The 13,965-nt window shown below is 39.6% G+C and overlaps 1 protein-coding gene across 1 annotated transcript; it reads right to left on the bottom strand.

The window, feature by feature from the left end:
- Positions 1 to 3,469: 3,469 nt before the first annotated feature.
- rcc1 (regulator of chromosome condensation 1) lies at positions 3,470 to 11,599 on the bottom strand. The gene is made up of 10 exons (XM_083918771.1): positions 11,533 to 11,599; positions 9,715 to 9,811; positions 9,208 to 9,395; positions 8,910 to 9,089; positions 5,931 to 6,027; positions 5,644 to 5,766; positions 5,384 to 5,524; positions 5,157 to 5,276; positions 4,693 to 4,845; positions 3,470 to 4,212 (listed from the first exon to the last, which is right to left on the bottom strand). Exons 2-10 carry the CDS (start codon positions 9,791 to 9,793, stop codon positions 4,037 to 4,039), a joined length of 1,257 nt encoding a protein of 418 aa, XP_083774897.1. The 5' UTR covers positions 9,794 to 9,811; positions 11,533 to 11,599; the 3' UTR covers positions 3,470 to 4,036.
- Between the last annotated feature and the right edge of the window lie 2,366 nt (positions 11,600 to 13,965).

Raw genomic sequence — 13,965 nt, 5'->3', positions numbered from 1 at the left:
ATGAATGCTTCTCGCTCTACTGGAAGTGTACGAGAAGGTTTCTGTGGTTTAAGGGCATCATCAGACTCGCAGTGCTACAGAATGTGAAAAGCTTTTAACAGATGTCAAAGATGCTTTGAACCGCCTTTCTTGAGGTCACAGCTTAAATCAGTCCCATTTAACAACGTCTGCCATATGTTTTTGAAGTTTTAAAAATAATTCAGCTATATTGTTTTGGAGGTAAGTAAGTAGTTAAAAATAAGTCATTTATAAAACACCTTTTTGCACACAAACATCAAGTGCGGAGTTCATTCAAGAGAAGAATTCACAGAAGCAGACGGTGTACAGCAACCATTTATTACCCAGATCAATGCTTGAAGACAAAAAAAACATTCAACAGTCTCAGCAGATTAAATAAGAGAGTGGGTGTCTGGGTGCTAAAATGCATTAGTTTTCGTATTATATTAACCAACAGTAATTGAGTACAGCCCCAATGATAGGATGTACAACCAGTCACAGCCAAACTGGCCCAAGGGAAGCACATCTGAGGTCTGAATCACCCTGAAGGTGTAGAACCGAATGACAGAGATGCAACAACTACATTATAGGTTTAAGAAATTCAATGTGTTCTGCTAAAATTGTGAAGAACGAATGTTACATTCCTTACAATCAAGCACAGCGGGTGAAAAAACAAAGCGACGCATCGCGATGACGTCAATCAATGCATGTGACGTGTTACGGCGTGATGATGTATAGGCAGCAAGAAGTATTCCGCCGAGGCCCAGGATGTGTGAGTACAAACGGGCCTGGGGCGCAGGGAGAGAGAGGGGGTGGGGGGGCAAGTACCCTCAAGCACGGGGCACGGTACGGATGGACAGTGTGAGTGCGCCTTAACGGTAACTTAATCAGTGTCATTCTCAAGCAAGTGTGCATATGAAAATAAATATTGTACACTTCTTTGTGTTTCACATCGTAACCGCTCATTACAGCACAAAGGCAACAGTCGTTGCCAAAACAGATGATATTCATAATAGTAGAAAATCATTGTTCTTACAAAATAGTATGTTGTGTATGGCAGTGTAGTAGGTACTGTCTTGAGTGTGGCAGAACAGAAGCATAAAAAGTGAAGAACAATAATCTGTCTTGCTTTGAAAAGACTCTTAGTGACTGGACAACCATTACTGATGAGCACTGAACCTTCATATGTATTCCTGATAAACAGAACAAACAATAGATTGTATATAAAATGGATGTAGCCTCTACGTCAATGTCAATTATTTCAAGTTGATCCAATCGTCTTCGCTTATGGGAGTTGCCATCTTGTCATATTTTGACCTCGTAACAAAAAAGGGCACTGATTTGATGTTGGGGGTAGAGATACGCCCACCTAGCTGAAGTATACCAAATTAGCAACATTAGCACGACGGCCAGGAGCTATGTCCATGAGGCTTACAGCACACACTACTAGATAAACAGGAATGGGCGGAGGTGGGAGTCGATGTTGAGATTTTTCCGGGACTGGGAGGGAAAAGGAGTCTTTTTTTTTAAATTTTGTAACTCGAATGGGCGGGAGCAGAAGTGACATTCTACTCCCTTGTCAGTCTCTAGCGGAGAACACACCTATTCCAGGAGTCAAGTGCAGGCAGCCAGCATTTATGATATACGATTTAAACTGATATTCAACACAGTACCATGCTCATAGACTGTAAAACACTGACCCTCAATCTTTCCGGTGCTCCAGATTAGCATCTTGTGTATGTGCCATCGATAGCAGGCTGTATTGCAAGTCATTGTACAAGTGCGGCTATTTAATTAGCATAACAGAGCTAACGTTAACACGGTGTGTTCCTAAACCACCTGTTGGTGCAGTTGATCGAAAACAAACCATCTTGTCCCTTATGGAAACACCACCACATGAATGACCACAGTCAAAGACAAGATGATGGAGTTGGCGTGATAATCCTTATAACTAGCCTCCTAGCATAGTGAGAACCAGATGGGGGATCATCCCTATGTTCCCCTACAACTAGCCTCCTAGCATAGTGAGGGCCAGTGGGGGGGTTATCCCTATGTTCCCCGGGTTTGATGCTCCCCGACCCTTTTCCCCAAAAAGGGTCCTATGTTCCTCGATCGCATAAGACTCTGCCCTTGCAGATTTATTTCAGCATTTTTTAGGGCTATAGGTTACGGTTAATGTTAGGGGTGAGGGGCAGGATTAGAGGGCAGTGTTAGGGTCTACATAAGCCTATTTTCTGGGGAATTTGGCACCGATTGTGGAAAAAATAACAGGCCGGGGCACATAGGACCCTTTTTTGGGAAAAGCAGGGAACATTGGACCATAGTTACGCTTCCGCCAGTGGCTAGCTGACTGCCAATAAAATAAAAACTAGCCTGGCAAAAAAAATCACCACCTCAGATTTCTCTATTATAAAACCTGTCCCTAGCGGCCACTTGGCAAACTGCATTTGTTGCTACCTCCCCATTGGATAAACCTAGAATTCGCTGTTGGTTCACGTGGATCAATTAACTGCGTATGAAAGACAGTTTAGCATTTCAAAGCATTTTGAGAAGCTTTCTGCCATAAGGGTTTTTCACAGCCCCTTACTTCATCACAGGTTCTTTTAGTCAGATGAAAGTGAGGCGAGACGAGCAAGGACACTGTGCATTTCACCCCAGATAAAACACAAAAGCGTGCAGCTTTGATGTATGTACTTGTACCATCATTTGCATCCTTAAGTCTTTCTGATTTACATTCATGACTCCATGTGTATGGAATGTGTTATTTGCATACATAATAAGATTGGGTGCAACTGTTGGGCACTTCAGCTAATGTGCTATAGAGCAACTTGTTCTGAACCTTCCTTCACTATATCAAATATGTTATCTGTGCCAATTTATCACTACCAAATTCTTCATTTGGGGGATAACGATACTTCACTGTCAGTAACAGTACTACCGCGTCTTACATTCGTTATTTGTTTATGGTGTTGGTTATAAACAAAACGTGCCCATATTCTCAGAAATGGGAATATTAAAAGTGAGTCTGATCAGACAGTTACCTTTCATTCGCTTGAATTAAAATCCAATATTTTGGTTCATGTCATTTGTTACCAAAAGTCGTGTTGGTTGAAATGCTGAACTTTACTGGAATACTGTAGATTTTGTTTTAGGGTGGAATTTCCCTTTTTTAAGCTTGCCAACAGGTTTGCAGTTACTGGTTACAGATTAACTATTTGTTGATTGATCAGTTCATTGTTTTATCCATTTTATGACAAAAAACGAGTCAAATATTGCAATTAATCATTTATCAAAATATTTGATACATTGGATAGGTAAATGCTTAAAGGGGCGCCCGGTGGCTCAGTGGTGATGGTTGGCACCCCTTATACAGATCCCATCGAGTATGTTTTTAATTAGCTGGAGCATTTCTATCAAAATAAAAGTATAAAAGGCGGAAAACAACTAAGAAAGTCTTAAAATCCTAAAATTGTATCTTTATTTTCAGACAGGAAAAAGCAACGAAATGCAGATTACAGTATGACATGTCACCAAATGTCCAAATAGTCACAACAGTTGTGTGCCCCAGGTAGAATGAACAGTAGTCTCACATAACTCATTGAGTATAAATGTCCTGTCTAACCAAAGTCAGTGGAATTATTGCTATGAAAAGAGTATTACATTAAAAACACTATTGTTTGGGGAAGTCATTAAAAGGCTTGCACTCTCATTTCTTTTTATATGCAAACAGTCACATTCACATACCTCATGTATACCATTTTACAGTCATACTAATGACTTTTAATGAGAAGAATTCAAAGGCAAAGTCAAAAACTAGATTAAAAAAATAGTCTCTCGTTTGTCATGATCTACCGAACATCCATGAACATTTTCCCCGCCAGGAAGAGTCGAACTCTCAGAAAAAAGGGTCTGAACCTCTCACACTCCCTCGCCTCAGCATCGGAAGTCACATGTAGATCAACCCCTTCCCCAGATTAGGGCATAGTGAAAAAAGCCCCACCTTGAAAACAAATCAAAAGATCTCTGTCTGAGATGGACATCAGCTGTCCTGCTTGTCTTTGACCAAAAGGACTGCGTGCTGCCCTCCACCGGAGGCCATCAGTACTACACGGTTCTCCAGCTGCTTGCCCATCATCTTTACTGGGCTCCATTCATCATCCTCCTCCCCCGTGCCGAGCTGTAGGTTGGTTCCCATGCCCCACGCATACACAGATCCTGGAGTAAGCACAGCCAACAGTAAGTATGTAAGCATCCTTTTTAATCATCTTAGCAAACTTTAGACAAATCAATTTTCCACCCAGTTTGGAAAAAAAACAAAAAACTTAAATTCATATCAGGTCGCAGTAATCTTGCTGAGGTGATGGATTTTTACTGTACATCCCACTGTACTTAAAATGTTTGTATTTTCCTGACAAAGGTCTCTTGCATTTGAGTGAGTAATGATAATGACTGCCCTGTGTTGATAAAAGGCAGAAGAAGCAAGCTGCTGTTTTATTGTCACAAAACCTGTTAGGGAGTGGGCCAAAGTTTATAGTTAGGGTTAGGAAAAGGCTGCTATTATGGTTTTTTAAAAATGACAACATTATCACTCTTTGTACACGCAAACATCGATCGGTGACCGGTCAAAAAAACACGAGTCCTTTAGGGTTGTATCACACAAAGAAGTTGATCACTCAATCCTCTGCTGCTTCTCACCTTCTCTGGTGACGGCGTAGCTGACAGATGCCCCGCATGTCAATCCACTGGCCGGCTCCATCCCCATCACAGGTGTGGGCTCACTCTTTTCTTCTGCAGCTTCGCCCAGACCAAGACGACCATACTCTGCTCTGCCCAGACTATATACCTGTCCTAAAAGACGAAGAGAAAATGGATTCAGTTTTTGTTGGTTTGTCAAAGTTTTTTAGATTTAACCGCCTCGGGTATTTGGTGTGCCTTAAAGGCGGAAACAGCTTTCCAAACAACCATTTTCAGTCAGCGTTTGGGTTACATTGCTGAATTAGAAAAATAGGTAATCACTGTCAATAATTAGACGTGACAGCAACTTGAGTGCTGAAACATGATTTGCAAAATCAGTTACCTGTTCACTTCAAATATGTCTTGATGGGTCTAACAAGCATTCTTTTATTTATTTAGTTTTAATACTGTTAGTTGGAGCTTACCCTCAGCATCAAGGCAGAGAGTGTGATGTTGTCCTCCAGAGAAGCTCACCCAGGAGGTGGTGGAGTTTTTGAAGCATGTCAGTTTTACTGGGACAAAACACATCTTGGTGCTTTTAGTGCCTGAATAGAAAAAAAAAAGAAACACATAAGAAAAACAATATAGCCTACAAAACCAGTTTGATCAATTGACATTATCAGAGGACTAAACACTGAGGTGACGTACTAACCCAGCTGGTGATAGTTGGAGAGACCAAATCCATAAACATGCCCGTCTTTCGACAGAGCAAAGGTGAGGTACGCCCCGCAGAAGGCATCAATGAAGTGAACTTTTCCTTTGACTTTTACCATCTGCGGTACCAGCAACCGGCCTGAAATCACCGGACACACAGACAATATGCATTACACACAAGATGCAAAAGCATCTATTGTTAATGTTATGATTAATGTACATGTAAACTGTAAACTTTTGCTCGATTACGTTACTTACCGAGGCCTTTCCTGCCTCCTCTGTTTGAAAAATGCTCAGGCACTCTTCCCAGCTGCCCCTGCTCTGCAGTGCCTGATGTGTAAAGATTTCCCTCCAGTGTAACCAGCACAAGGTGGTCGTTGCCTATTGAAAGGAATCATGTAAAGTGAACAAAAACATTGTATGCTGCGTCAGCCTGGATCGGCTCCAGCCCACCTGCGACCCTGATAGGGACAAGGGGTTGAAGATGGGTGGATGGATGGATTGTATGTTGCATATTAACTTCTAACAAGAGGACTGTTTCTTACCTGATGCAATTTTCACAACAGGTTCTGTCATGGGAACTTCGACTGGCGCGATGCATTTTTTCATGGGATCCAAAAGACCTATTACACCATTGTTATCCTGGGAAAATAAGGCTCCAGCAAATTAATAAGATACTTAATGCTCATCTTTTGGGTTCTGAAATGTATAGGGTGGCTGTGTTTTTGTCTCAACAACAGGTGACTTCTGCAGTGAATTTCTTTTTTTTTTTTAAGTGTTAGATTACCTCTTTTTCTTCGAGCTGGTTATAACCAAATCTTATCTAAGAGGCTTCCATTTACAACAACAGAGAGTTAGATCAGTCAACCAAAAACTTGCACATACTTCCATTACCTGCTCAGATGTCACGTATTGCTATTTTATCAAGACATAAATTCACATTTGTGCATTTTTTGGATGTCCGTTGAGAATAGTCCGTAAGACCTTCAGTGATGCATTAGTCCACCACACACTATGTATGTTTGCATTCAGACTGTACTGACCTGTGTGGACACACAACATCGCGTAATTGCAATGTTGTGTGTCCACATATCAGATAAACAACCATTCATTTCTGTGTTGTCTGGTCTGTTTACTTGATAGTCTCACACACTAGACTGAACAGAGCTAAAAGGCAAACCCAACCTGCAAACCTTTTAATCAGGCTAAACTAATAGTATTTCAAGCAACTTTTAGTGGAAGAAGAAATCAATGTGAGTTAGGAAAGATGAATACGACAGAAATTGATGGAGAGGATTACTGCATGAAAAATGGCTGATAAACATCAACAAGATGATGGAGCGCAGCTGCATTAAGAATAGACCTTGGGCAGGCAGTATGAAAGACATGGAGACATTGCAGAGTTCAGCAATACAGAAGATGTAATTGGAGACATTCAACTTGCCGTATTTCTTCGAATGGGAATGAACTGAAGGGACGTATAATGCACAAAATGTGGGATAACAATAAAAGCATGGCAGATAATGATGTTTTCTTTTCAAAACTGAGGTTATAGAGTTTCACAGTTAATTTCAGCACTGACAAAAATCAAGTGGGAATGCATACGGCAGGCAGAGGCAATAGAGATGTAATTGCCAGTGTGCCACTGAGTATTAATAATGAAAACACCACAGGTTACCTAGCAGGAGGAGTGTTACTAAGTGCTGCGAGACCAACACAATGAAGACTGATATAACGAAAGCTAATCAAACTAGGTCTGAATGTCTTTACTTTTCTCTTTACTGAGATACAATGTGAAGCCCTTTTTGTTGCCAAGCATGTATCATGCTTCAGATGTTCAATCATGTAGCCATGTTGTTACAAAAATCTGAAAGATGGACAAACAGTTCAACAGCTCAGGCTTTGTGAAGAACATCTCTTATTCAGAGGCAATTAGGGAGGTCTGAGGAAAGATAGGCACACCATTTTGGGTAAACAGGCTTGCAGGGTTAAGAAAGTAAACTGATGAAAAGAAGTGTAGTAGACAAGGAGAATCTAGTTGATGGTAATGCTGGATTATTTATACCATAGCAGGTGGGGAATACAACCTTGACAAAGTCAATTTGTTGTTACAGCAGCAGAGCAGCATGTCAGTTTAGCTGGACTGACATTAGAAGTGGCTGATGACCTAAAATGTCAGTCAAGTAACACAAACAATTGAAATTGTACAGTTTTATTATAAATCTGATATCTGTGTGTAGGAAAATGATTACACACCGACACCTAAGGACTGGATCAAGAGTTCATACTAAGTGTAGCTGACCAAGAAATTGTTAGAATCTAGTACAACAACCCAGAAAAATGAAATGATTTGAAGAGGATTTATTTTGGGGTTGACATTTTACTGAGATGCTACTGGTTTGATAATTGAGGAACTGATGAAAATAGAGCCTGGTGTGCTTGATTAATGGCAATGTGACTAGAATAGACATTATTACAGGGAAGGAATCTGCTCTTGACCTCACATTAAACAAGAGAATGAAATGAAGTAGTGATAGTCAATTACTTTTCACCATAATGGTCAAATCAGATGTGCCAGATCTCCTTGTAGTTGATGGAGCTCTGCCACATTATCTAGTCATGAAAATGAAAAGTACTGATGAAGTGAAAACGAGTTGCAAAAACTACTAACATGATCCATGAGCCATGTTGGGAATATGTGAACGTGGGTCAGTTGGGTGGAGAACAAAGACAAAATCAGAGCATATGAAGATTTTATACATTCAGTGAATGAAATAATTTTTTTTTTAATTTGGTTATTGCAACCAGTTATCATACTTCAAGAGAGTATATTTTTGGATTTACGGTAAATAAACTTTTTTTTTTTTTTTTTTTACAAATGAGGACACATTATTTTCTCAGTGCCAGCAGGCAACATGGATATGTTTAAAATATACTGTTCATACAGGCTGCAATTCTGTTGACATTGTACCAGGTATAAAATGGGCAAACTAAAAAATATATATATATATATTTATATATATATTAACATGTTCAGACTCAGCTCTGTGCTAATGAAGTGTTTAAATCAAAGTCAACAGGACATGCTGTGTAATTTGCTCAAGAGTAATTCAACAGCTTTTAACTTAAAATGTATGTAGCATAATCAAATGGGTCTGAAAAGAAAATGACATCGCCAGTATCACTTAGCTACAAGGGAATAAATAAGAAGAACAAAAATTAGTAGTATGGAGGATATTCTACATATATGGATTGCAGATGGATATGGTTTTTAACCGTCGTGACATTGTGTCCGAAATTCTCAAGTGAATTGTTTGAGACACACAAACTGCAAGTATACAGTATGTTTGTGACTGTCAGGTGTTTGTGCAAGTTGAGTACATATGATGTCTACAGGTGCTCATGAGATTTGTGGGCGAAAAGTGTTAAAAATAATCTCTAGTTGACTAAATGTAGGGAAAATCTGTCACACGCACACACTTCTAAGAACAGACCTAGGTGGCTGAAAGCCGCGGCGAACTTACCCTGAAGGAGCCCCATATGTACACGGTTCCATCCTCTGTGAGTGCAGCTGTGTGGCTGTCCCCTCCACACACCTGGACCACCTTCGCTTCCAGTGTCACCTTTCCTGGGACCATCTCAGACCCCTCCTCTGTTGTCTCCCGTCCAAGGGCACCTTCATCGTTACAGCCAAAAGTGTAGACCTACAGAAGAAAAAAAAAATCAGTTCATCTGGGAAACCCAAAACCCTTTAGTAAAATGTTAGTAGGGAGCTATTGCATTAGTCAAATAATAGAAAAAAAACGACAGATGTTTCCTTACACTGCCAGTGTCGCTGAGGCACACAGTGTGCATGCCTCCAGCTACCACTTGCACAATTTTCTCTGGCAGGGACACAAGGGCTGGCTTCTTCCTCTCAATGGTGTTCTCGCCAAGACCCAACTGTCCAACATCACCCTGGCCCAGAACAAGAACCACACCTGCCTCCTTGCCATGACTCCTGTGGGAAACTGTTACACACAAACAAACATGCACAGTTTCATACCAGTTGTTTAATTTGATCTTAGATTGTATCGGTCTTACCTGCCAAATTGAATGTGACGTGAAAAACAAACATGAATAGATACAAGACGTGAGGCAACTTAAAATGTTGGTGTTGTGACATGCTTTCCTTTCATTAACCGGGGTTGTCTTAAGAACAATTTTATTTGGTTCTTCAAATTAGAAATGAATCTATGCCGCATGTTTAGGCTAAATTATTGTAAGTCTCATTGTCTAGTCCAGTCTAGTTGCCTTCATCAACCCTTTCTGAAAAGGCTAGCACTTTACCTTTCACTTTCTTGGGGCCTTTATCATCCTCCACAAGCGGCTCAGACTTCCTCTTGGCAGCGGCCTTTTTAGCAGGCATGACAGCAACACTTAAGGACTTTGGAAAAAAAACACAAGAGGACACTGGTGTAAAAATCCTATAACCTATAAAAAACTTTGTTATTAGGAGAATTTGTATAACAATTACAAATGCTGCAAACTAAGCCTACTAAAATAAAGCGTAGGTGTCTCAGCTTAATAAAAAATACATTTTATTTACAGGCACCTTACAGGACAGCTTACAAAAACAAAAAGGAAATATACACATATACAACCGTTAAACCACACCAAACATAAAAATACAAAGCAAGAAACCACAACAGACAATATATGTTTGAATAGAAGAACAAGTAAATACCAAAACATTTCTTAAAAGCTTCCCGACAAACTGATTTGTGTCCCAATAGCACAACATGAATTAATCAGAACCTTTGGACCACTTAAAACAAAACCTCGCAATCTCTGCTGCAAGGGGGAAGTCTATACTGTGAGTGGCAGGTTTGTTATGAAGGAGCTTTATAAATGTACTAACTACTGTATTAATAATTGATAATATAATACATTTAGAAATGCCTCTTTAGTAAATACTTGGTCTTGCTGCATCAGCGCATCTACTGGTGGTGCCTGGTACTCATATTTATATAGACTTTTTTTTTTAAGTCACAATCCAGCATTATGTCCCCATACTGCAGATTACAGAGTGGTTTATGCACACAGGGACGAAATAAAACCGTCCACCATGGTCTTTCTACCGCAGGGCCGAGCACCATTGGGCATATTCTGATGTTGTGGGGCTTTGAGAACGATGTATATATCCAACGTAAGCTTTCCATAAACTTACAAGCCAACTAGCAAACCTCCATTGACCGAGAAATCATCAGTCCTTATTTTGGTCGGGGCATTAGCCAGAAACTGTTGGGGTTCAACAGCTGTCAAGAGAGTTGTGTCAATGGCTGGCTCAGTGTCAGGTTCTTTCACCCCACAGACACACATGGAGTCTGGAGTCACAGCTGTCAGTGAAACCCACAGACTAACGATAGACATGAGTATGGAGGACTAAACATGACTTTGGTCTCAATTAATAAATGCATACATACATATATAAATAAATACAGGAATAAGTAAATAAATGAATAAAATAATGAATAAATGCTTCTCATTAATTCGTCATTTTTGTTCACCTACATGTATTTATTTCTGGGTCCATGTGTGAATGAGGTAGGTCCTATTTATGCATGCATTTATTTCAACATGTATTAGATTATTGCTATATTAATTTATTCCTTTATTTTTTTTAACGTATTTATTGAGACTTAACTAATGTTTTGTCCTCTATGTAGGAGCGCTGTCCGTGTTTAAACATATAGCATACACTTCATACCACAGTTTAAAATAAGCAGCGTGATCTAACGTTGGCAGTAACGTTACCCCATGTGCCCTTGCTGCCATTTGCTAGGTTACACGGATGAACTTCAGTCCACTTCTTGATCGTAAATAAATGTGACACAGTGGGCTACTGTTGCAGCTAGAATGTAGGATGCAAAACTCGTGTTTTTACCATATTGTTAGTTGGCATTAAAGTATAGCTATGCCACTAGCTAATGTCCAAAGCTGTCGGCGCTAACTACAGCTAGCTATGTTAGCTTGCCATTCGGGGATGAATCAACCACAGAAACATACATTACCGAATAAACTTCGTACTATACACATCGCATAAGTAGCGTTTATTACTGCTTATCTTTTCCAGTGGGATGGTTTAGGCGCTGATAATGTACTAACCTGTAAAATGTAGTAGTTTGCCTAAAAGTGAACGTGCACACACTGCCTGTTCCCGGTCTTGAAAGACGCAACCACAACGTCCGACGTCACGTTCTGACACGTCCGCTTCCTTAAAGAGACAGTACAGCACTCAGCGCTGCAGTGGTGGAAGAAGTGCTCATTAAAGTTACTCGAAGTACTCCATGACAATACAGGTTTTCAACAGGGGGTCCGGGACCCCTGGGGGGTCCTTAGAGTTGCTCCATGGGGTCCGCCAAAATATTGTTTTTTTTGCCACTTTTTTTCTCTTCCAAACACAACATATGCATTGACATAAATCCAAAATATTATTAGCAAAGACAAACCGGCCTACTTGGGAAATTAAATGTAATTTCATTTAATTCAAAGGTTGAATGGGTAGAATCTTCAGTAAATGCTATATTTTCTTTACTCCCATATACTCCCACAGGGCGTTTTGAGGGGAACAGAATGAAAAGTATTGCTTTTCCATAGCAAAGATATATTTAGTCTGAATTATTATTTCTAATTCTTTTTTACAGATTTGACAATGATTTTCTGTCACATTCTGTTTACACTGTACCAGCCAATAGCTGCCAGCATTGTGGATTGCTAGGGTTGTCTGTTGTTGGGCGCAGCTACTGTAAGCTGGCACAGGGTAAAATGGAGTTTGCCAATCCTGCAGCTGCGTTAAACATACGGGCAAACACAAGAGACAATATAGGCCAAGCATTCACTCGATGGACTGAGATAAAGGAGTTCAACGGCATTAAAACGCAGCATGACGAAATGGCTACGTTTCTCCTTGATCTGTAAGCTTACTTTCAACGGTAACTGTCAGTCATACCTCTCTGCATTACTTGTTTTTACGGTGCGATTTGCCGGAGGGGATGGGTTCAAACAGGCTCAAATAGACTCCGGGTTCCTTCAGGCTACTGGGCGGGGTCTGACAAAAATGGCAACCCGACTTATGGAATTATGTTTTGTTGTTGCGACTACAATCTTGAGACACTAGATGGCAGGGTTCAGTTCATTCTCCATATTGAACCTTCAACACAACATTGATGATGATGATGGCCTTTAGGTAAGGTAGCCACTACATGCAGTGCCTTCCACATGTAGGCCTATGTTCAACATAAAACATGATGTTTAAATATATGAATATGCCAATAATTATTATTTTAATAGCTTAGTATTGTATACATCATTCAGAATGATATGTTTATAGGCTACAGCATATAGGGGGCCCTGCTTTGTCTCTCTTTTACGTTGAAATAACATTAAAGGCCCCTGCATTACAATTTAAAGTCCTGCATTCAAAGTTCAGTAGGCTAAGTAAAATCAATTAAGTAGTATTATCAACAATCAGTGAAAAAAAGTGAAAGTACTGAGCTGTGACGGTTAATTCATAAATTATATCTGATCATCTTGTTTAATCTGTTTGGTAGTGTATCCCATAATGTACATCTCAATCATGTATCAGGCCAATCTACTGTATAATTATAACAACATAGTGAAATTCAGAAGCTCATATGTGATATATTAACATTTCAATCTGCAGGGTAATTAATCACTATAGCTGTAGTAACTCAATAAGTGACCCAAAATCCCACTTTGTCACATTCCAACAAAGCAAATGTGTAACCTAGATGTAAAGAAATGGCTCGTCCCAAATGTAAAACACTGGATTGAATGCTGAAATTACCCACATTGATTAACAGGTCTCTTGGATGTTTCACCATCATGGAGTTTACAGCTTTTATGAAATTTAACCTGTGCATGTCCCAAACCATATTCAATTAATATATTCCTATGCTTGGGATTTTTTTTTTTTTGCAAAACCGCCCTGTGCCCTGTATATTGTGTAGCAATCTAAGGATGCTGGTTTCACTTATTTATTTAATCTTCATTCTAGTGTTGTTCTGTAAATATATTTAGCCTTCATTTGTCAATTACTGGCCTTATTCTGCTGCTGCAGCATTGCAACTTCCTCACCTCACAACACCACCTAATGAGATCACTGATGAGATTTTGCCTTTAATTTTTACACAACATACTGCTTCAAACCCTTGGCATGTACAATTAGAAAACCAAATGTATTCCGATTATTCCAGTCATTATTTCATTATCATTCATTATGCACCAGATTTAGCTCCTCACAGTGACAGACATAAGCCACCAAGTGGCGCTGCAGCATCATATTTTTATTTTAGAGGTTCAAATTTTAATTTGAACACACCTACTGTATAAGGCAGGTCTATTCATAAAGTCATAGGAGTCATTGCATAGACAGTAGAAGGAATTGTAAGATTGTTTTAATTCGATCCAGATGTGACTATTTACAATTTAAAAGAAAACTGTCAATCCTTCAATTCCACATTCAATTCAATTCAAAAAGGAACATACTATTACATAAAAGTTACACTTCCATATTCC

Source organism: Echiichthys vipera, assembly GCF_963691815.1.
Source record: "Echiichthys vipera genome assembly, chromosome: 8".
Classification (NCBI taxonomy): domain Eukaryota; kingdom Metazoa; phylum Chordata; class Actinopteri; order Perciformes; family Trachinidae; genus Echiichthys; species Echiichthys vipera.
The sequence above is the reverse complement of the archived record's forward strand: the minus strand, read 5'-3'. Positions and strand labels throughout refer to the sequence as shown.